This window comes from Necator americanus, chromosome I (genome assembly GCF_031761385.1).
Source record: "Necator americanus strain Aroian chromosome I, whole genome shotgun sequence".
NCBI lineage: Eukaryota > Metazoa > Nematoda > Chromadorea > Rhabditida > Ancylostomatidae > Necator > Necator americanus.
In genome coordinates this window covers 22,367,707-22,390,731 of record NC_087371.1, presented here as the reverse complement: position 1 = coordinate 22,390,731, position 23,025 = coordinate 22,367,707, and the positions used below count along the sequence as shown (strand labels likewise).

The following is a 23,025-nucleotide window of genomic DNA, read 5'->3' as shown; positions in this document are numbered from 1 at the left end:
CCCACTTCAAGCACCTGTTCTAAGCGCATAAGGTCGGAGAAGATGTCATTTTTAAATTGTCTTCTTTTCTTACTCGGATATATTTTGGATATCTGAAGAGACCACAGTAAACATTTTTCTGACCACATATTTCCTTTTATGTTGCTTTCCACCACCATTGCAAATTAGAAGTCTGTGCTTCGAATAGGCTCACTGTGCTCTTACTCACCCTAATTCAATTGTGGTACATTGTTTTAGTGTTCCTAGAAGGCATGGTAAGATTTGAAGAATCAGTCGATGAAGATACGTCTTCTGTTACGGTGGACAGTGAAGTCCCATCTGCTGTAACTTCTAATGTTATTCGTTCTAATTTCCCTGAAAGATGGGTTTTCGTCACTCATATAGCGAGGCAAGTTTATCGGATACACACACGTCGTTGCACTTAATAGTTTCGGTGGTTACGGTAATTCTAGAAATATTCATGAGATACCAAATAAGTGTCTCCTCTTTGGTCGGATGTCACTTAGGATTTTCGTTAATTATTTCTCGCAATTTGCAGCCTCTTTCCACGGTTTTCACTCTAACTGCTAGTGCAGTTTCATGCTAAGTGTTCACTATAGATCTAGCTCGTAGGTCAATCAGTAGTCCAAGCGTCGTATAGTTATAAAAATCTGCATGATTGATTTCATGACGAGAATATCTTCATAACTCTTTCATCCATCCCATGTAATCGAATGGAATTAGGGGCATCTGGGAATCTATGTTTTATATTTGGTGAAATTGTTCTCCACGTGTACAATAACACAATTATTTTGTCTGTTTTCTTCAGAAAAATATTTTACTACTATTTTATTGTGTTTGGGGACTTCAGTTCTAAGGAACGGAAAAGTAATTGAGCAAAAAAATGAAGTTCTTTCTCACAATAATCCATTCCGCAGATAAGCGATGCTTCATTCTTCAATCATCTAATTTCCAAATATTCGTGAAACTTCTGCTTTGTTAGGATTCTCTTTCGAATCTCTTGGATATTGTACATGCCGCCAACATTAGAATTTTCCCGAGATTTATGTCCAGAGACAGAGAACCTGCTCTTGAGGAGACATCTTGCTTACAAGTTCATGGAATTTTTGGGTGCGTTCATTTCTGGAGTAGGAATACTTTCCGATTACAAAATTTGAAGGAAAAATTTTGCACTGTTCTCCATAGTTTTCAATAATTGTAGCTATTCTGATGTTGGCAAGTCGATGGGAAGATCTGAACACAACGCGATTGTGTTCAAGCTGGTGAGTGCGAGGCCTCGTCGATTGGGCCATAGCGGAAGGAAAAATGGATAACATATAGGGATCCATCGTGCCCTCCTGCTTGAAAACAATGCCGCAGTCCTATCTGTAACAGATTTCGTCCATCCTGCTTGTATTAGTTTGACGAATAAGCTTCCTGTCACAGCTCTTTCGTAAATATTTTAAGAACGAATCGGCTCGGAAATCAGAGGGATGCAACATCCCCGTCTACCACTCGAAGCCTTCGGAGCAGCCCGTCTGTTCCTTCTTTCCAAAAATACGGAGCTGGAACCTGAAGTAGTCGAACATGGAAACATGTGACGGGACACTTATACATCAACTTAATACTTTTGAAAGCGAATATTTTCAGTTAGAATCTGATTCGGCGTGTAGGTCCTTACCAGTTTTACTATCCTGAAACAACTATCCTGTAAATGGTCAATCTGCGAAATTGTTTCGAAAGCGCCAGATTTACCCATGTGGGCGTGACTTCGTTTACAATCGGGACGGTGATCTTCGTAAGGACCGCACCTCACCTGTTCTTTGGTTGACTCTCTCTGACAGGGAGGATCTAAGGATTTTAACTATCTTGGCTCTTGCTTCGGATTGACAGTCAACAAGCTGCAATTTTCATGCCAAGATTCTAAAAAGGTCGAACTTTTACGCTTCTAAGGGTTTTATGTTTCCCTTTCCTTAACGATTCAGTTTCAATTTTTTCTCTGCAAATTTCCCTATCATTTGAGATTTTCTGTTCAATTTAAATGTTTCTCGGCACCTGTCTATTTCAACAGTTGGAAGGTGATTCCACTGATGTGATGAACACGTCTGGTTGCTGTGCGTTTCCTAACTATGCGACTGTAGAAATAAAAAACAGCTGGATTTTAGTATTCCAAGAAGCCATGCCTATTATGGAGGGCGACTTTGGTGGAATCCGTGACTATGACTCAGTTGACTCAGCTGTCTTAAACAGTGGACCAGAAACACGCTCAGTTGCAAACCCAGTAGTGATTAGAACGAACTTTCCAGAGACCTGGCTGTGTGTCGCGTTCGAGATTAGGTGAGATAATTAAATTTCTAATGCTGAGAAAGTGTTGCAGTAATTATAGTTCAATCAAAAATTCACGATCCTCGCTATCTCTGTTCCATTCTACTTCTGATAGTTATAGAGTGGATGTGTCCGCTCTCAGTTCTAAATCAGCAGTTCAGCATAAACTATTTGCTACAATGACAATTTTGCCATTATCTGATAGCTGTTGAAAACTACGACATGTCCGCTTACCCGGTGTTGGACTTAAAATCAAAATTTTTTATCCTAATTACAGCTATATTTAACTTAAGAAATTAGTTAGCCTCCACTTAGTTCATGTAGAATTTGGGTAAGAGTGATGTGCTCCAGTGTTTCTACTATTTTGTAGCAGCTAACATTTTAAAATGGCGAATAGTGTAAGTATGCTTCCAATTTCAAGGTGTTGAGTGTACATATATCTGATCTAGTAGCAAGAGTGAACATAAATTAGCTAATCTTTGCCGTGTGCAGGAGAACGCATTGTATCTCATTTCCAGTGCGGTATTTTTACGAAATGCGCGGCACTATTTCTGAAATACTATATCGCAACGTTGCCTGGAAGCCATCTAATCCTCGCATTCAATTAAAGCGTAGGAAAGTTTTCTCGACACAGTGGATCGTTGCAGAGATGTGGTCAAGGTATGGGAAAACGATCGTCATGTTGTATTAGGTTGATGCATAGGTATTAGGTTCCTGCCACGTTTTTTGCAAACATTTTCAAAATGTAGAGATCAGAGGTATCGCTCCGTCTACCACTCGACCCAACGCTCGTGCAGCTTGTCGATTCCTTCCTCTCAGAAGTACGAAGCTGCGACTTGAAGTAGTCCTCGTCTGTGGAAAGATGTGGCGGGGTACTTATGTATCAACCTAATAATTGTTTGAAGCGTATAATCCGGGCACATGTTAGGTATGGAGAGCAAATGTCTTCTTTAATGTTTTACCAATACCGAAAACTAATGTGTTTTCACAGAAACAAAAGCCAATATCAACTCGGGTAAATGTGTCACAATCGCTGAATGTCACCCACTAGTTCTTGGATGACATTCAGCGATGGGCTTATGGTTTAGGTTTTGTTGTGCTGGGTCAACTGCTCGGTTCGTTTATTTCTACTTCATTCTCCCTAAAGCAATGCCGTACAGTCGACTTCGAAAGCGTTCAACCGCGATAAAATATCGATAGAGGCAGGGCTGCAGGAAGAGAAAGTGTGTCCCAAGCAGAACAGCAACGCTGCAGATGCTGCTTCGACCTCACCACACGATTCAATTAATTCTGGGCCTACTCTATATAAATAATTGACTTCGCGACTCCCTCCACACTTTCGTACATCTCCGATTATCCATTACTGGATATAAGAGTGGAGTCGAACGAAGAGTAATGCCGCAAAATTCTGGGAAGGAGGAAGATAGTGAGAATGAGGGAACGCGGATGCTCTTAACGAAATTCGCACAACTTTTTTGGATTTAGAAATGCACCACGTTCCTTACGCTCTATAGTCAGATAGATACGAAGATCGGTGATCATTTTTTTCAGCAAAGCGATCTTCTTACCCATCAAATTTCGTTGCAAGAGGAATTGCTTAAGAGAGTAGCATCACCAATCATCATTGCAGCAACTTCCAAATTTTCTTTAGAGATCTTAACTATTTGAATAAAGTGAAAGAAGAATAAAGTGTTTTTAAGTAGTATATGACATTGAGAGGAATTGAGATTCTGCATAATTATAACTATAATCGCCCAACTTCAGTTCCAATGGTGAAGCAGTTTACCAATCGATGGCACCGGACACGATCACTTCCTGGGTGGCGAGTGCGTTCGCCATTAATGATAATTCTGGTCTCGGCGTTGCACCCACCACCTCGAAGGTATTTAGTTTCATGGTGCTTAGCCGATAATCATATTAAACATCTGCAGCTTCGCGTATTCCGACCATTCTTTATTCGTCTCAATCTACCGTACTCTGTCAAGAGAGGAGAGAAATTTGCACTTCAAGTCCTCGTGTTCAACTACATGGAAAAGGAACAAGACGTAAAGATTCGGTTTTAAACATCGTTGAGCGATTTCTACAGTTAAGGATTTATCTAGGTTACGGTCACTCTCAAACACGATGATGGTTCTGGTTTCGATTTCTTGAACAAGGATGGAAGTATCAGGAAAAGGCAAGTGTTTAAAAAAATTGTCAAACAAATTCATACAAAGCGGAAAAGGTAGTCGATGGAATTGGAGACGTTGGTTCAGTCACTCCCATGTTAGAGGTAGCATAATTAGACTACAACCACAGAAGGCGACGATGTCTGGATCTTTCCAGGAAAAAATAGAGTCAGGCGTACAGATTACTAGCATGAGCATGATCACCCTCAACTCACCCTGAATATTCAGAAAAAAAGGCGTGGGAAACGGCCACTTTTCGCTACGAAGCACACTAGAACGCACTTGTACACGCTCAGAGGTTGCGATGAAGTGAAGAAAATCAGTGAAGTTCTTCCAGCAGCCTATTGAAGTGAAATTAATGGATAGGTTGCCCAGGGAACTGGTACGTGTACGAGGATGGCGCACAATAAACTGTCTCGTAGGAGAAATGGTAGCGGAAGGCCATTTTCCACGCCATTTTTCAGGACGGTTAGGGGGTTAGGGGTTAGGAGCGTCATCAAGCTCACACTCGTAATCTGCACTCCGAGCATTATCTTTTCCTGTACAGATCCTAATATCGTCAATTTTGTGGCATGAGCTTTTCCTAAACACGAGTTCTACTTTCCCTATACGCGAACCATTTTCAAAATGTACGTACGAAATGTAAATTGCTTAAGTATTTCAAACAGGGATTTAAAACAATTCAACATTTTGATTGATGTAATTTTCGATTGAGCATGAGCACCAATTTTAGCCGCGATTCTGGAGAGCAAAATTACAACATACGTATCGTCTCCGTCCCGGGCGGTGGTGTTTCGAAGGCTGTTTACTTCCCCATCGTACCTACTGAGATCGGAATGGTTAAACTCACAGTGACTGCGCAAGCTTCACAAGCTGGAGATGGAGTGGAGGAACCATTGAGAGTTGAGGTATGTACGTTCAGTTTCAGCCAAAATCAAAGTACCAGCCAAGGTATGAAATTTTTTGAATAAGCTACTCTTGCGGAAATGAGCTCAACCATTGCTCTATCTGTTCTTTTTCAGCCCGAAGGTTATCGAGTTGATCGCAATGTCCCTGTGGTTATTGACCTCAGCAATGGCACAGATTTCGAAAAAGTCGTGCAGTTGATGTGGCCCAGTGATGTTGTCGAAGGATCACAAAAAGCACGATTTGATGTCGTAGGTAAAGACGTTGTTTTTGGTTGGAAATGAAAAATGTGGATTAGGAGTGTAGTAATCGGTTTTTAGTTACCTCTTTCCACAAGGATTGACCACATATTCTTTCTCCTTTATTTTTTGTTCTGCACGAAACATACGTTGTAAACCGATAGGAAAATTTCGCATCCATTGCTTAGGCTAACCGCCGTAGCCGCTACTTCTCAGCAGCCACCCCATGTAAGCTGCAAGTTTTTGGACACTTTCTACATCTAGTCAAGAACTATTTATGAAGATGTTTTTTTTTCAAAGCAGAAGAGCCTATCCTTCTCTTTGTTACGGTGATTAAGCTGGGAATGGGAAGCGTCATCTCTCCAGAAAGTCATTGAATTAACAGACTCTCCATCATTCGAACTTCAAAAATTTGCCCAACCTGTGCTCTACTAGAGAGAACCTCTTCATTCCGATATGCTCGATAGGAAAATGCGCGATTTTTCGTCTTGAGAAGGGCCATAATTTCTGTGGCTACTGGTGGTTAAAAATCTGTCCTAACAATCTTTTCCATAGAATGGATTTATTTTGCGAAGCTCACTGTTGTGATAACGATAATTTAGGCGATATTATGGGTCCAATTCTGTCCAATATCGAAGGATTGGTACGAATGCCGTATGGATGTGGAGAGCAGAACATGTTGAACTTCGTGCCAAATATTGTCGTTCTACGGTATCTGAAGGCGACGAATCGTGCCGAGCCGACCATAGAAGGAAAGGCTGTTAAATTCATGGAGGCAGGCTATCAACGTGAACTCACCTATAGGTACCTACAATAACGATTCTCACATGCATGCGATCAAATCTTCCCTCTAAATGTATTCTGCTTCTAGACGCTCTGATAACTCCTTCTCCGCTTTTGGAGAGAGTGACAAATTTGGATCCACATGGTTGACCGCTTTTGTTGTGCGTTCCTTCGCACAGGCTCGATCCTACATTTTTGTAGATCCCACAGTCCTGACGAAAAGCACTGCCTTCCTCAATGGCCAACAAATGGTTAGATCACGTCTTTGGTCTATAATTCTATACGTTGCGAGTGATTTCGTACCTATTCCACTCTGATACTTTTTTAGGAGACAGGCGCTTTTGCTGAGCATGGTGAAGTACATCATAAAGACATGCAAGGAGGTGCTAGTGAAGGAGGTATTGGACTCACAGCCTACGTTGTGGTAGCTCTGCTTGAGAACGGGGTATGTACCGTCTTCTTCTACCACTGTATGTCCTGTTGCGCTAGTATCAGAACCTTTTCAGATTCGGAACGATAACGCAATCGCATTTTTGGAGAAGCATCTCGATGAAATCAAAAATGATCCTTACGCATTGGCTGTGACTACATATGCTCTTCGGTTAGCAAATAGCGACAAGAAGCAGGAAGCGATGACAGCTCTAGAGAAGCTCCAGATTGTTGATAAAGGTAAGACAAATGATAGGACTTGTATGAAAGCGCAAGGCTTTAGTGATAAGCCAACCAATAGTTAGGAAATAGGGTATATAGTCGGGTAGGTTGGGATTGATGGGACCCTCGTCGGCGCCACTGATCGCTGTAGCCCGAAAAAAGCTGGAGAGACTCCCACCCTGGGCATCACAGCGTCGGTTCTAGAACAGCCGACTATGCAACCGGAGAGAGCTTCAGGTCGTTTTGAATCGAGTCTACACACACATACTTTTTTTTTGAAAATTCACAAGTCGCGTATGGCAGCACAACGGGAGAAAATACACCAAAATACCAAGAACTGATGAAACTGCCGGAAGTTGACTTACGAAAGAGATTTTTAAAAATAGATTCGAAACGGTTAGACTACAGTAACATCAGAAAAGTGCATCCATTGAGCACTTAAAAGTATCAACCCACGAATCTGAGGTGGTGCAGATTTCAGGTGGAGTATTCGTATAGGGGATGGGAGAGGGGGGTGATTCCGTCCATTTCTTCCTAATTGCCGTAAAAAAACGGCCCGGAAGATGCGGCGTCGCACAAGGCTGGCGCGCTCCAGTCGAACTCCCTGTAGAAAATAGAATCATCCCCCTCTCCATAGTCTCCCATCCCATATACGAATACTCCACAAGAAATCCGTACCACCTCAGATTCGTGAAGTGATGCCTTTAAAGGCATTATCCCGCCTCTGGAAAAACTGCTGCAACAACTTTGTATATTTGCATTTTCCTCAATCTTTCTTATATTGTGCTTTTCAGAAGGAAGCATACATTGGTCGTCCAGCAAAGGCATTGATAAGTCAAAGGACACGACGCAGTACTTCTACCAACCACGCCCAGTCGACGTGGAGACCACCGGCTATGTATTACTGAGTTACATGCTGGATGCTGACACTGAAAAGGCGAGGCCGTGAAGCAAATGTTGTACCGTCTATGTATAATTTTCTTTGTCGAGCATATGTCTTCCAGGGTCTTCCACTCGTCCGTTGGCTAACTGCTCAACGAAACGCATATGGTGGTTTTTCGTCCACCCAAGATACGGTAATAGCTCTGCAAGCTCTCGGAAGCTATGCAGAACACGCATATTCGAGCGATTCGAACGTTTCCGTTACTGTCACGAACGGCGCCGACAATCACTCATTTGGAGTCACTCCATCCAACGCTATAGTGCTGCAAAGCTATGAGGTTGGCATTGTCATGGATTTACGATGATAGGAAGTAAATAAAGAGATTTTTAAGATACCAAACATTGACACTAATGTGGACATCAAGGCCACAGGAAAAGGAACTGTCTTTGCGCAGGTGTGTTATTTTCAGCTTTATTTCTTTCTCTTGATATTGAATATGCGAATTTGTGATCAAATAAACATAAGATTGAACAGTTGAAAAGGACTCTTTTGTGCTTTTCTGCAGAAAACTGAACTTTTTCTTCGGTATTAAGGTATTTCTATATGTGTAGTACTTCTGAGATGTCTGTGGTGTGTGGGATCCTAACCATTTCTTTCTGTTTCACAAAAATAGTCGTTCAAGGCATCACCCCACGAATCTGAGGCGGTACGGATTTCAGGTGGAGTATTCACATACGGAATCGTAGATTATGGGGAGGGGTGTGATTCCGTCCATTTCTTCCTAATTGCCGTAAAAAACGGTCCAGAAGATGCAGTGCAAGGCTGGCGTGCTCCAGTCGAACTCATTGTAGAAAGTAGTGCGCCGGAACGTTCGAAGCCGTATCTTCCGGGCCGTTGTTTACGGCAATCAGAGAAAAATGGACGGAATCACTCTTCTCCCCATAATCTACGATCCCGTATAAGAATACTCCACCTGAAATCCGTACCACCTCAGATTCGTCGGGTGATGCCTTTAACGTAATTGTTCAGAATTCAGGAAAAAAAAAACGATCACAATAGCTGTCGATCCAGTGCATCCTTCTTAGACATCAAACTATTTCTCTGCATCAGTCTTTTCAAATACAAGCCGTCTTAACTAAACAACATTCCTAGATATTTCCATGTTGTTTTTACTCTTTTTCTTCTTTATTTGTGCTTTTTATGCAAGTCTAGATGCAGTCAAAATAGAAAAATGTGCTATACATAGGTTCCAGAAGCAACAAACATCAGGTCTAATTCAAAAAAAAAAAATGAAGAGACAGTGAATTCCCAATTCTCAAGACCTCCTATGACCCTTCGGCAAAATGTTTGGCATTAATTCCAGGTGTCGTACTCATACCATCGCAATGCCGTTCGGGACGACTCACCGTTCTTCTGTTCGAAGGATCTGAAAGAATTACGCGGTGGTAACAGAATGCAGTTGGATCTGTGTTGCAAGTAGGACATAAGAGTTTGGCCTATTGAAAAACTCAAAAAATTAATTCACAATTTAGCCATTGTTTCATGTTCATTTTCAGCTTTAATTTTTTCCAGTTATCTTATTTAATTTTCAGCTACACACGAAGTGTTGGAAAATCAAACATGGCTGTCGCAGAAGTGGAAGCATTAACCGGATTTAAGTAAGGATTTATAGATTACTGATGTTCATCCTTAGTATCTTTAGTTCTAATTTTGTCTAATTCTGGTTTAAAGGGATTTCAGTCACCAAAACTTTTTCATTAAGATTTGATGAGGAAGAGATGGGCAAATTGACGGGAATATCGGATCTTCAAAGGGTTGAGCTTGATCACGATGACACGAAGATGAATATATACTTCAACCCGGTAAAAATTTCTCATTGGAAAGTTCTCAGCTTTGAGCTTTTTCAGCTCCGCTTCTGCCTACCTAGTCAGAAAAAAATCTATCGTTATAAAACATAATTCCGAAGGAGGCACGTATAAAACATAAAAACGCGAACTCATCATTTTTCTTTATCGGTTTTTTAAAAGTGAGGGGAAATCAACGCCTTCACACGTAGATGGTTTATTGAATAATTAAGTACTGCATTTTATGCGCTCATTTTTAAGAGGATCCTAAATATTTTTTAGTATCGAACTTCTTTGCCATGTTGTTATTACTTTCAGCTTGGTGGCACTCCAGTTTGTTTATCGTTGTTCTCGGATATGACTTATACTGTTGCGGATCAAAAACCAGCTCAAATGGTGCTCTTTGACTACTATAACCCTGAAGATCAGGTTTGCACGTTTTAAAGTTTTTATATGTACTCGCACAAAAATACTTGCCTGAAATTTCTAATTGTTTTGGTTATTTTTACAATTTCAACGTAGATATACATGCGGTCACCGTCAAAAGTGTTGAAACAGAACGAATGCACCACGCGGGCACAGAACACGCTATTGTTCACCTTGGCACAAACCTCCACTCTTGTAGTGCTTCAGTCAGTGGTGCATAATACAGTTTACTACATTCAGCTGCCACTGTACATAGTCAAAGGAAAACCAGAACTTTATGTTGGAGTTACTAACCAGGAACAAATACTTGGAAGCTCTGGTTCAAATCTCATTTAGACTCGTTTTTACAGTTGAAATCATCGTATTCATCCAAGCAAACGCGGTCGTTGCCTGATTCATGTCCAGATTGCTGGCCAACAGGCGAACCTCACAGCCCCGCTCCAACCAGGGGTCATTCCAGCAGCACTACGCCTGCTACTACTGGTATGTTTATCGTTGTCGTGTTGTCGTTGTGGCGACTATTTCTTTGAGAGCATGAGGTGTTTGAGTTGAAGCATGGATTGTTGTGTTGTATATTATTTTTCAGTGAGTGCGCCCTTACTTTACGCTTTTAGTAGTGCAGTTGATTCTTTGCTAATTCGTTCTTACCTTTTGGCGCAATCACTGGCCTCATATTTTGCATTTTGTTTTCGCATTTTTGATTTCACTCTCTCTCTCTCTCTATGTAGACCGTTTGAAACTTCTCATACACATCGAGGAATTCGTTTTCCTAAAAATACGGTTGTCTCTCACTTTGTTCATTCTTGGAATATTCGTGTATAGCTTCGAAACGATCTGAATTTCCTGTGAGCAGCTAAGCAAAAGTTGCCAACTTTGGCAGTTCATTTCGAAGAATGTTCTGGATTTGCTGAGTTATGCATTTTGAACAGCTAACAGCTTTTATTTATTAATTTTTAGGATGTTTAGTTAACAGCAGTTTTTCTTTGACTCAACGGTGTTGATCAACATGTGCTCACAATGATTTGCATGAACTTTGCATATAAATAAATTTTATTGATTTTATCTCTTTGTTGATCGTGCTAATATACTCAGTTTTTCATAACACGTAGTTGTACATAGAAGTTTTTACATTTGATTTACGAGAATTCGACTTGGGTTGTATGGTTATCTAGAAAAACACTATATCGTTAAATAATAATCCAAGAGTTGCCCTTCTCTCACTTCAGCTGAGGTCCTTACCTCACGTATTTCTTAAAAGCGTCACACGATCCCTCATTTTTCCTAGACTAGCAAAATTGCCTAGGAAAAAGTAAGTGTAGATACTCAGTTTTTCGAAAATGTCTATGGAGACTTTGAACCTAGAGGTCGGTTTTGGACAACGCTTTACATCTTATGTTCACACATTTCTCTACAACTTTTCAGAGAGCATTTATAAGATTTTTCCGCTCGCAAATGTTTGTCTTATAACGTTCACACAATGTGAGCACGATGGTCCAAAAGATACCTCTGGAACTAGTCGCTCTTAACATTGATCAAAAATTGTGTCCGACCTCTGTTCCGATGGATTAATCCCTTGAAAGGCGTCAAAATCCTTGGAACTAACCAAAAAAAAATATTGACAGATACAAATGGAAAACGTGTGGCTTGTAGATCCCAACTATGCCTTCAAAATTCTGTATGAAACCTGATCAGAAAATTGGATTGTTTTGACAATCTTCCCCGATTACCTTCACATCTTCCCTGTTCTGTAATTCCTTAGCGTTTCAGGATTATGCCATAGATACCTCGCCGTGGAACGGTAAGAAAATCCAAGAATCAATTTTTTGTAAGGAATTTATTAATCTGTCGTTGTGCTTTACTCCATGCTCAGCACAAAATTTTGACCACGCTCAAGGATTTTGACAGTTTCCGACAGATTGATCTTCAGTCGTAAGAATAGATTTTGGAGGACAGCTTAGGAACGGGCATGTAACATTTAAGTCAGTTTGTAGGTTAGTGGTATCCCGGGATTCCCAAAACACTGGTTATTCAGCGCACCACTATCTAAAAAGTCAGCAGATTCCACAAACCAAGAGTTCCGCTAACATGTCAAATAAGTTCGAGATGTTCATTGAAGTGCTGAGAAGAATGAAAATAATAAAGCTACTTACACAAACAGGTAGGTAAGTACAAAAGTAAGTAGTAAGTAAGTGCGAAAATTTCTCATCCAGCAGTTTTGAAGCAGGAGCAGAAAAAAAAACCTAGAAAGAAATAATAAGAAACTGAAGCTACCATAAATCTGATGTTGGAAATCTGGAGCTCACAGATTTTGCATATAAACGCTTCCTGTTGGTTCGTTTCAACACCACTTCAAATTAAAACACTGGGACATATACCTGTCCTGTACAGTACGAAACACCGTTGTTTGAATCCGTTCAAACGGCAGACTTTATGAAAAGCAGCATTTCACCACTCTCTTCTTATTACAAGAAAAAGGAAATAAAATCTGCTTGGAAGTTGAACACAACCGTTATCGCATCGATTTGGCAGCATTACACTCCTGCATGAAGGAATTGAAAGGACATCGAGAACAACGTCTTGTGAGAATATCGAAAAAGATGTTTGCAGTTTTGAAATTAACTGACTAGTGCGTTGTTTTCACGGCATTACGCAAAGAATACCAATTCTAAGATCTATTAAGTCACCTAAACCGCTTTGAAGTTGTATACTTCCCCTTTTCTGGCCCGCCCACCTCAGATCCTTAGCAATAATAATAACGATGGAAATTTCATAGTAGCGGAGAAGTGCTGCCGAGATCTTGACTTTATCGGTGTACTGATATCGTCCGAAGCGGTTGTCCATAGATTCGCCGAGATGTGTTGTCCTTGCCCAACAAAGTAGCTCCGTGGAAACTGTTATCATTCGAACGTTGATCCACGTCCAAGTTCTTTTCTAAGAGGGAACTCGCGTGCCCATGGCGTTCCCAGGAGAATTCAAGATGCAGGTAGATGCAAAGTAGTTTAGTGTCAGCTAGCGGTATTATGATGGAAGGGATCTGTAGTCAGTAGTCAAGCTATTCGAAGGGTACTTGTAACAAAAAAGACCCAAGAAAGGGTAGAAGTGAGAGTATCAGGGTGGGATGTCACTTAACTAGAGCGTGACTGTGGCAATAATGGGAAAAAAACTTGCGACCCCCGAGCAGTTCGCAAAAATTGAATGAATGGTGACAAAACCAGCTTCTCATCTGCTACGCAAGCCTTGTATTGCGTCGTAACATAGTTTTCTTCGGACGATAAGGGAGGATAACTGCACGTTGTTGATCAATTTCTATGGGGATGTGCATACGCGTTGGACTTCAACTCAGACTTCGTTTGAGGTTTATAAACGCGTGCTTGTCTATACAATGAATTGCGGAGGCTAGCCGACGTCAGTGTTTTTATCCTCACAGACAAGTCTGGTACCAATTAACTGAGGGATGAAAGACTTGGTTGGCACTAGGACCGTATCCAACCATCCGTGGTGGAGTCACAGCAGACCTCTTACTGACTACGCTGTACTCGGACTATACGAAGAAAAACTCGGGGTCCATGCGGTGGTTGAGGGAGCCAATCTATGTATGAAATCAGTGTGCTTTTCCTCGCTGACAAGACTGGAACTGCTTTATCAGTTTTCTGAGTGTACAAATTCGCTGTCAATCACTCTCCGCTATATGGGTAAGGTAATTTCATGAATAAATTAATAAATTCAAAATTGTCGTCGTTCGAGATGATTGTGTGGGGTATTTAAATCGGTAGCGAAGAATACTACATGGAAATTCTACTTTGCATAGGCAAAAAAAAATGAATGAGGAGGTTGACTATCACGTTGAAGTTCTGCCAATTTCTGTGCTTTATAAATCTGTGAGGGAAATGTTTTTCTCATTTCTCTCCACATTATCACAAAGTGGCCTACCAATTCAGGGAAACTCCACAACAAAATGTAGCGACAACTTTGCCCTAATAAAATGATCCGTCACATATAACTCGTTCTTTCCCATTGCGACAGGGCACGATTATTATGTAGCAACAATAAGTAGCCATCTCTTTTCGTAGCGTCTTCACGTCTTCAAAAGAATCATTTCTTTAGACGTATTTACGACAATTCTCGTTCCTGCAATATTGAAGAAGTAGGAGAATGGAATTACAAATAGGCTGCTGCAATAAAAGCAATCGTCTGGAAGGATCAAGCAAGGGATCCTCTATTTGTGTAGTTGTGAAAAGTGACACCATTAGAGTTGTCGAAGTCCAGCTAAAGAGTGACGAATTCACCCGGAAAACTCAAAGGATGATTAAGGAGTACCCGTTAGTGCAGGTCACGATAGCAGCACATCACTTTTTGATATCACTATGATGACATATTGTTAATTTGGATGGAAGGATCTATTTCTTAATATTTTCTTTAATTCCTTTATATCCACTTACCAATAATACGTGCTCGATTTGCCTTATTCGTCTGCTGCTGTCAACTGCTTCGTCAATTCGCGTTTCACTCCTCTCCTGTTGTTCTCTTCTCAATCCGTAGTTTCCACCGCTACATCGCGATGGGAACGTCCCATATGGTGTTGCTTCGAGGGCAAAAGGAAGGCGGTATTTAGATGGCCGCAAGCAATTCTAGAGGCTGCGTAGCTTATGGAGGTACACTTATAATTAGGCACAGGCGCACGACTCTGCAGGAACGCCAGGGGCGGTCAACCGGATAGTTCATGTTCCACACCCAAAAAACTTCAGGAGATTTTTGCACTAAAAAAAACCAACTATGATCAGACTTATTACAGACTGATCACATTATTGTATATAAGAGCAAAAAGATCCTTGGTTGCGAAACATTTTCTTTACTAAGCGAAGTTGAGTCGCATCCTCTTCATCATTTCTCAGTGCCTTTCCTGTTATGACGAAATTTTGATGCTAATCCTTAGTGATACCATTGACAGTCTTGAAAGACTGACTCCGCGAGGCTCCCCGTTGGAAAAGAATTGTCTCAACAAATCTAATGTTAGAAAGCGCTTCTAAAAATCATCCAACAATCACATCACAGAAAAGTTCGTTAGTCATCGATAGAGGTACATAAACGTTTATGCTAAACGTTTTTGGTGTTCTTCCATGAAACTTCATATTAGTATCATATATATATATATATATATATATATATATATATATATATATATTTATATTTATATATGTATATATATATATATATATATATATATATATATATATATACTTTTTCGAACAACTTACAACCTTAATCGGACGTTCATGGAGAACACGTGGTTCAACGGCAGCTTTGACTACCTTCATCGCTTAGGCTGCAACATCAAGCTACGAAGAAGAAGTCGACGCTTCCTTTATGGACTTGGAAAAGTTCTACAGAGAAGATCATACCTTCTACAAGGTCATTATTGGTGATTTCAATGCCAAGTTGGCCCCAGAATAACACCTTAAGACCTTCACTTTCAAGAGAGGCTTTCCGAGTTGATCATGGCCATCCATGAAAACTCGCACTTCCAAGAGCCCTCCTCTCCATGCCATACGTGGGAGTCTCCCAATGGAGGGTATCATAATGAAATCGACCACGTCATCGTCACTATAATGTTTTGCCTGATAGATATCGTTGTTGTACCAAAGTTTTATACGGGATCGGGTCATCTGCTTCTTAGAGAAAGATTTTCTTTCACACTGAGAGGAGAAAAAGCCACGAAGTTATTAAAGCGAACTCCCTGAACCGTGACTGACTGGGACCTCGTCGCTTCGCTTGTCGGCTTTTAGAAATATGCCGTCATGGAAAACATCGACGATGAATATGAACGGCTTGTAGAACATCTTCACGACTGTACGAAAAAAGCGAAGAGTTCCAAAACTACCAACAGACGCCTGTCTCCGGAAGCTCTAGATCTGATACGTTAGCGTGGAGCTGCGCGAGTTGCAGGCAAACAAAAGCTCATGTCCGAGCTCGCAAGGCTTTGCAGAGAGGCAGTAAAAGAAGGCCTCAAAAAGAGGAAAGCAGAAGTGTTGGCTGAAGCTGCAGAGGTGGGACAGAGCATTCACTATGCCCGTCGGAGCTTCGCCAATCGTAAAACAGTAATGAATGCTCTTCGGACTCCAGGTGGAACAGCTACATCATCGAGAAGGAGGATGGAAAAGGTCACTCACGACTTCTACTCAGATCTCTTCGACAGCCACGTCCACTTGCCTTCTCACCATCTGAGGGAAGATGGACATGTCATTCCAAAGGTTCTCCCTTCCGAAGTCCGACATGCCATCATGTCGGTAAAGAATCGTACTTCACCTGGTCTCAACAGAATCAAGCCTGAACATCTGAAGTACCTACCGCCAGTCCTCAGCGAAGGTCTTCAGTCGTTACCGTCTATCATTTACAGGCTCTTCACAAGAGTAATTCTTAACAGGATAGAGCGAACATTAGATAAAGCATTAGAAAAGATGACAGCCATGCGAGCAAGCAGGGTTTCGAAAAGGGTTCAATACGATTGATCACATACACACGGTTTCAAAACTCATAGAACTATCCCGTACAAGATGCCGCTGTGTCTCACTTTCATCGATTTGAAGAAAACCTTTGATACAGCTGAGACCGAAGCGGTCATGGAGGCCTTGGACAACTAAGGCATTCCAACTCCATACATAAAGATGCTTTGTTAGTTCTATAGCAACTTCACGATCAGAATCTTCCCATTCTACAATTGTGTCATAATTGCCGTGAAGAAAGGAGTTCGTCACGGTGACACAACTTCACCCAAAATATTCAGTGCCACTCTCGAGAACGCGATGCGAAGATTGGAATGGGATAACATGGGAGTGAAAATTGACGACCGACATTTACACCATCTTCGTTTCGCTAATAACACCGTTCTTATAAAATCAAGCATCAAGCAGGCGGAACGGATACTGGCCGACCTTGATGAAACGTGTAAAAAGATCAGTCTTCAGCTGAACCTAGACGAGACGATGTTTATGAGGAACGGATGGGTTTCTGATGCCCCATTCACGCTCAACGGAACGAATATGTCCGATTGCTTTAGCGATGTATATCTAGGTCGGGAAATCAACATGAAGAACGACCTGAGCTCCGAGATGGCGAGGGGGACATGACTTCCTGATTTGACCTATGCTTTGAAAACGTGGGCATCTCGCTAGCACGAAGAAAACGCGGTGACCGTCATAGAACGCGGAATTGAAAGGGTGATGCTAGGAGCAACCCGCTTTACGCAAATGAAAGAAGGGATTCGGAGTTTACTCTTACGTTACCGATCGAAGATCGGAGACGCTGCCGCATATGCCAAGCAAAGCAAAATTAGGTGGGCCGGACACGTGATGTGTTTCAACGAATATCGTTGATGGCCAGACCTCTTTACGAAGTTCAAGGAAAAATACGATGCTCTTCGAGTCCCCCGCGATAAGAGATGCCATTGGGCAACACTTGCGCGCGATCGGAACAAATTAAAGTATTACTGGTGCCCGCTCGGGCAAATCGATGAACGACATACAGGTGATATTATATACATATATTTATTTATTTATATATATATATTTATTTATTTATTCATAATCATGATTTTGAGTCTGGCCTCACTTCCTTCAATTAATCATGGGGAACAGGAGTAGGCCTATTCGAACAAATCTCAGGGGAAACCATAGCAAACTGATAGGATAGGTATTTTTTTGGATATATGCGGGTATAGTGCTGGCAGAAAAGGATTCCGCTGCAGGATAGATGGTTCGGAATCGCCCTAGTGCCAATCACGCCTTCATTCTTCGGGATTGAGAAATTTGTGCAAGAATTGTCGTATAGGGTAAAAACACTGAATTTACAGATAATCTCGCCCCGCAAGTCTTTGTAAGGCTGCACTCGTATTCATTAATCTCAAAAGATTCTGCCTTCAAGTCGAATGCCTAGGCGCATTACCATAGGGAGTTATCAATGTCATGCTTTTTATCCTTTCTCATTTACTCGATAATACGTCGCACGGTCATATTATGGTTACACTTGTATTCTCTTTTCCATTTGTCCGTAGAGAAAATGGCTGATTGTTAGAAATTTCCTTCGGCATAGGTGCTGATAAAGAAAAGTTTTGCTTTGTTTTACGCGCCCAAAGGTCTGGGAGGAGAGACAGTAATGGTTGTATCAAACAGTTTCACATAATGTGGGCGTTCTCGGATATCGAATGTGCTAGTTTGATTAGCCGAATTTCATTTTTTTTCAATTTCAAATACGAATGAAATTCCCAATTCCCACTAGAATAGGGGGAAGAGGGCTACTGCGACCGCGCTGCTTTTTACACTGTTTTCGAAAACTTATAATTATGAAGTAATATTTGGGAATACCAAACCAACAAAACAGCAAGATGTCTCTACTGCACAAAAATATCTTGCTGACTGAATGATTTGGGGCATTCAAGACTGGCTAGGAAGGAGCCGTTCAAGCATTACAGAGAAAAGTAGAAGCGGATACGCAGTCAAGTCGCAGTTTAGACTTACCTCTGATCCTATGAGACTTTCGTGAAAAGATGCCACATCGAAGAATTGCCAAAGGGAGGAAGAGTAGTGTGCGGTGTATTTTTTCGGGGGAACTGGAACACCTTACAGTGATAATATCTAAAAACAATAAATAGACCATGTCTTGCATTGCTGGTGTCAAACGTTGCACGGCGATTTTATATAAGAATTAATTGTCTGGTTTCGGTTTATTCTCACTAACAGTCAGAATTTCGCAATGTGTCTTAACCGATTGTGTTCCTACTAATGTGCTGCTTTCGAAATTACAAACTTTTCCTATTTCTGTTTTTAGAATGACAACGACAAACAAGACTACTACGGCAGTCAAATGAAACTAGTGTTGTGCTGTGACGGTGTATATTATAAATAAATGTGAATATTTCTAGTTGTTTGTCATATTAAGAAAAAACTTGTGTTTCCATTCTCTCAAGTGTAGGTTGAAGAACATACTCAAGATCTTCCTAGTTAGAGTTTTCAGTCAAGCATCCAAAATGTTATCCAAAATGGTCAAGCCGAGGTTGCATATCTCACTTAACAGAGGAAATCACAGCCGACACTCAGCAGTTAATATTGCAGTTTTACAAATAGCAAATGACCATAGGCGTTCGCCAGTGTTTAGATGCAGCATAACACGAATCTGTCTTGGAGAGGGAATCCGCGACAAAAGAAGTAGGGTTGTAGATTGCGCCATCCGAGGTGGTTCCACTCATCTCTCCATAATCTTCGTAAAAAGCGGCGTGGAATCGCACGCGCGGCATATAATTGCGAGCGGTCGAAGATTAGTGATGTCTTTTCTTTTTCTATTCAAATGAAATCAGTGAGTAGGCAGTTGAAAGGTTCGTAACGTGTGCAAAGGGGAGCGTTCTAACGTACCTAGCAGGAAGAAGAGCGGTCCCTACATCATTTTTAAGACGATTAGAGAGAAATGAGCGGTGCCACCCCGAATCCTGCAACTTACAACCTTATTTCTAGCTTTTCCCGCGAGCTTTCTCACCGCATCAGATTCGTGATATGCTGCCTTTGCGTTTGCTAGAACGACGGCAACTCAACAACATCCAATAATCTTTTTTTATTCTAAGATACCCCCTTCAATCCTTGCCTTGGTCAAACAGAGCAAATATCTCTGTTTGGGCGAATATCAGCTGTGGTAAATGCGGTTCGTGAAAAAAAAAAAACAATCCCGTACAAATGTGCTTCCAAACGAACGACAATGACAAGTCCTTTTCCTTTGTAAGGCGTCCTGAATGAATGAACGACTTTTGTAACGAACAAGGTGACTTCATCTTTGCGGTGCTAATTTACCAAATTTCCCTGTAACTGTAAGCGACACACGATAATTCGACAAGGTTAAGGTGATGTAGGAATTTCACCTTTTTCCAACAAGGATATTGCACATCTGCACATAATGTGTGTTACACGCAGGATTGTGCTCATTTCCATACCGTTTCTTTATTGTCGAAATTTTATTTTCAGATTGAAATGCAGATTAGTAAAAGGAACGGTTGGATTTCAACGTTTAAACCAATCGAATTGGTTCACAGTATTATCAAGACGTTTCTTATATAAAAAACCAGTCTGGCACTTTCTTTCAAGCGCAATTATCTTAATATTTCGTTCTTTCCCTTGTATGGAAGTAGATTCTAGATTAAGTTTTAGCTTCTTCTGGCCTTAGTTGCGTTGCGCTTACAAAATCATGGTGATGTTTCTTCTCCTGCTTTCTCGGCCAACTGCAGGTTGCTGGGATCCCTTATACTGGTCTTCGCATAAAGAGCCGAAATTGATACGAAACCAAATGATAGAAAGAAGTGCTAGGTGTATTTGCAAGCATCCTTAGTATGTTCAGGATCCTTTTAGAGGAAATCCACCTGATAAATTCTCCCTTTGTTGCGATGAGTATTTGTTCTTGAGATCGTAATTGAGGGCATCATACCATTTGCAAACACCTATTATGTGTATTAGACATGTTCAAAAGTATGTTCGACTTGTACTGAACATCTACACCAATGGGACTCCAAGAGCGAAACTTGACCTCTCTTTTCTACCACACCACGAAACACAACCAATGCCTACAAGTACACATAGTCTTAATTAGTACAACAGAAAAATAAGGCCAAAACTAGCAGAAAACAGATGAAAGAAAGAAGGGAAGACGAGATGAAGAACACCGTTTAAGGTGGTAACTGGAGTAGGACAAGGGGCAGTGGCTTCCTGTTCAATTTCGCCATCGACGACATTATGCAAAGAACAGTCAACCAGTGTCCTGCCGACATTGTCTTAGCACCATTAGGGTGCCCACCCGGTACGCCGACGATGTCGTTATATCGCGGAAAGCAGTACGAAACTTCAACATGTTGTCAACCTGTATCAAAGCTGGCGCAGCCGGACAGTCACGCCAAAACAACAATGGGTCCCAAGATCTAAGGGGAACAGGGGACGACACCGACGAACTCGTCGATTATTTCTGTTACCTGTGCTGAAGGACAATGACAGCTACGAGAGAGATGTTCAGCAAGGAGGCGCTAACGCCACTTCTGCATTTAACTCCATAACGAAATGCCTGTGGGGGACCCCCATCACCAACGAAGTCAAGCTGCGAGTCTACCTCCCCCATCATGATGTACGGATCGGAAACTTGGGCAGCACCATCTACGGTGATGAAGAGGCTGGGAACGAAACCTGCTTAGACGGCTATTTGGCTGCTTTTGGCGTAGGGTATGCCACAATGAAGATATTTACGCAAAAATTGATGTGGTATAACGGCGGATGACACGTGGAAGATACCAACATCTTGCACCGCCATCGAAAGTGGCGAAAGTAAATTGTCTTCGCTTCTTTGGTCATATATTAAGGAGACCAGCAGATACCAAACTGAGGCGAAGAAGATAGACATGCGGAGTCATAGAAGTGAAATGAAACGCTCCCAGTGCTCACGGCTATGAAACGGCGGCAACATCCCATTTACTTTTTTCTCGACGCCGGTGGATCCGCTGCACCCCATTTTATAGCTTTTTGGCGCAGGCGCACCAATCTGACGCTGCGGAACCCATCGCAACCCATTTTATGGCTATCTGGACCCGTCGCACCCTCTTTTTCGAGTTTCGTGACACACAGACAAACACACAGACACACACACGCACACATGCACACACACCGAAAAAACTCGTTATTATATACCAGGCTGAATGTCCGGCTAAAGTCGAACTACTGACTTTCTGTGGCGTTCGCTTCGGTAGCGTTCACCGACCAATGAAAAATAGTAGTAGCGGTATTTGCTGTGAAATTAGATTGGTGCCTTTACAACAATACTTTCTTCTTTTTTTGTATAAAATTAGGCGCAAGATTTCATAGATTTCTTTCTAAATGTTCCAGATTTGGAGATCATTCAAACTTCAGCTTTAAATTCTCCTTCGATACCAGCATAATACCTTCGATACTAATCGATACATACAGACATAATTTGAAAATATTACTCAAAGTATGATTTGTCTTCCTATTCTCCTCAATAGTTATCACAGAATGAGGTTTTAACATAAAACGACGCGAACAACATCATCGCACTGATAAAGATACCGTTCCACGTCACATCATGTAAACTCTTAGGCACTATTTAAGCAGCGGGTTTCATTCGTGTTTCTATTTTCTGAAGAAATCATGTTACCAAGTTGAGGCAAAGGTGCAAGAAAATAGACACACAGAGGAGTTTTAGAGGTGAAAAGCAAGGGGCGCTGTGGTCAGGCCAATAAACGGTTGCATTGTCTCATTCAGATGAAGTTATTGCGCACCAATCTGACGCTCCAGGACGCGTCCCACCCATTTTATAGCTTTCTAGTGCCGGCGCACCAATCCGACGCCGTGTGACCCGCCGCACTTCATTTTATAGCTTTCTGGTTTCGGTGCACAAAATCTATGCCGGTGGACCCATCGTACCCCATTTTTGGAAGACAATGATCTTTTAGTTGTTTTTTTCAATTAGATAATGATTAAAGAGCTGGATTTGATACTGCTTCGTCTTTCCGACTATGTCTTAGTTCTACAGCATCACTCAGTAAACGGCTGCATGGTGCACAAAAGGGTTAGGCAAACTCTAAGCACATATGGTGAGTATTTCTAGGTGTAAAGTGCAATTAGATACCTAGTGGTTGTTGGTGCATTGTTAGTATATTTTATAAAGTTTAGTCCATTCTTATATTCTTTTTTTTCTATTCTTTATTACTCATTATTCTTTTTTTCATTAACACTTTTGACTTCTTAGTTCATATAAATTTGTACGAATCAAAAATCATTTTCTTTTTC

General features: G+C 41.3%; 3 protein-coding genes across 5 annotated transcripts in view; all 3 read left to right on the top strand.

Moving 5' to 3' along the window:
• Window positions 1-19,029, top strand: part of RB195_006521 (uncharacterized protein) — a gene marked incomplete at both ends in the record, with an annotated part of 43,873 nt that extends 24,844 nt beyond the window's left edge. The window contains 19 exons of one of the 3 annotated variants that reach the window (XM_064179654.1): window positions 2,145-2,316; window positions 4,069-4,186; window positions 4,236-4,349; window positions 4,407-4,480; window positions 5,206-5,380; window positions 5,495-5,633; window positions 6,220-6,421; window positions 6,489-6,651; window positions 6,729-6,845; window positions 6,907-7,069; window positions 7,846-7,988; window positions 8,056-8,271; window positions 8,326-8,388; window positions 9,298-9,410; window positions 9,527-9,592; window positions 9,697-9,796; window positions 10,097-10,207; window positions 10,555-10,687; window positions 19,025-19,029. In XM_064179654.1, the coding sequence (XP_064036591.1) occupies window positions 2,145-2,316; window positions 4,069-4,186; window positions 4,236-4,349; window positions 4,407-4,480; window positions 5,206-5,380; window positions 5,495-5,633; window positions 6,220-6,421; window positions 6,489-6,651; window positions 6,729-6,845; window positions 6,907-7,069; window positions 7,846-7,988; window positions 8,056-8,271; window positions 8,326-8,388; window positions 9,298-9,410; window positions 9,527-9,592; window positions 9,697-9,796; window positions 10,097-10,207; window positions 10,555-10,687; window positions 19,025-19,029 (2,387 nt within the window). Of the gene's footprint in view, window positions 1-2,144; window positions 2,317-4,068; window positions 4,187-4,235; window positions 4,350-4,406; window positions 4,481-5,205; window positions 5,381-5,494; window positions 5,634-6,219; window positions 6,422-6,488; window positions 6,652-6,728; window positions 6,846-6,906; window positions 7,070-7,845; window positions 7,989-8,055; window positions 8,272-8,325; window positions 8,389-9,297; window positions 9,411-9,526; window positions 9,593-9,696; window positions 9,797-10,096; window positions 10,208-10,554; window positions 10,688-11,626; window positions 11,731-19,024 lie in introns of those variants that run through there. The other 2 variants (XM_064179653.1, XM_064179652.1) reach the window with 2 other exon arrangements.
• Window positions 16,162-16,710, top strand: RB195_006523 (uncharacterized protein; the record flags this gene model as incomplete). Its single annotated transcript, XM_064179658.1, has 1 exon — window positions 16,162-16,710. The coding sequence occupies one exon, from the start codon at window positions 16,162-16,164 to the stop codon at window positions 16,708-16,710; it is 549 nt and encodes a 182-aa protein (XP_064036594.1).
• On the top strand, window positions 17,005-17,328 carry RB195_006522 (uncharacterized protein; the record flags this gene model as incomplete). Its single annotated transcript, XM_064179657.1, has 1 exon — window positions 17,005-17,328. One exon carries the CDS (start codon window positions 17,005-17,007, stop codon window positions 17,326-17,328), a length of 324 nt encoding a protein of 107 aa, XP_064036593.1.
• Window positions 19,030-23,025: the final 3,996 nt, after the last annotated feature.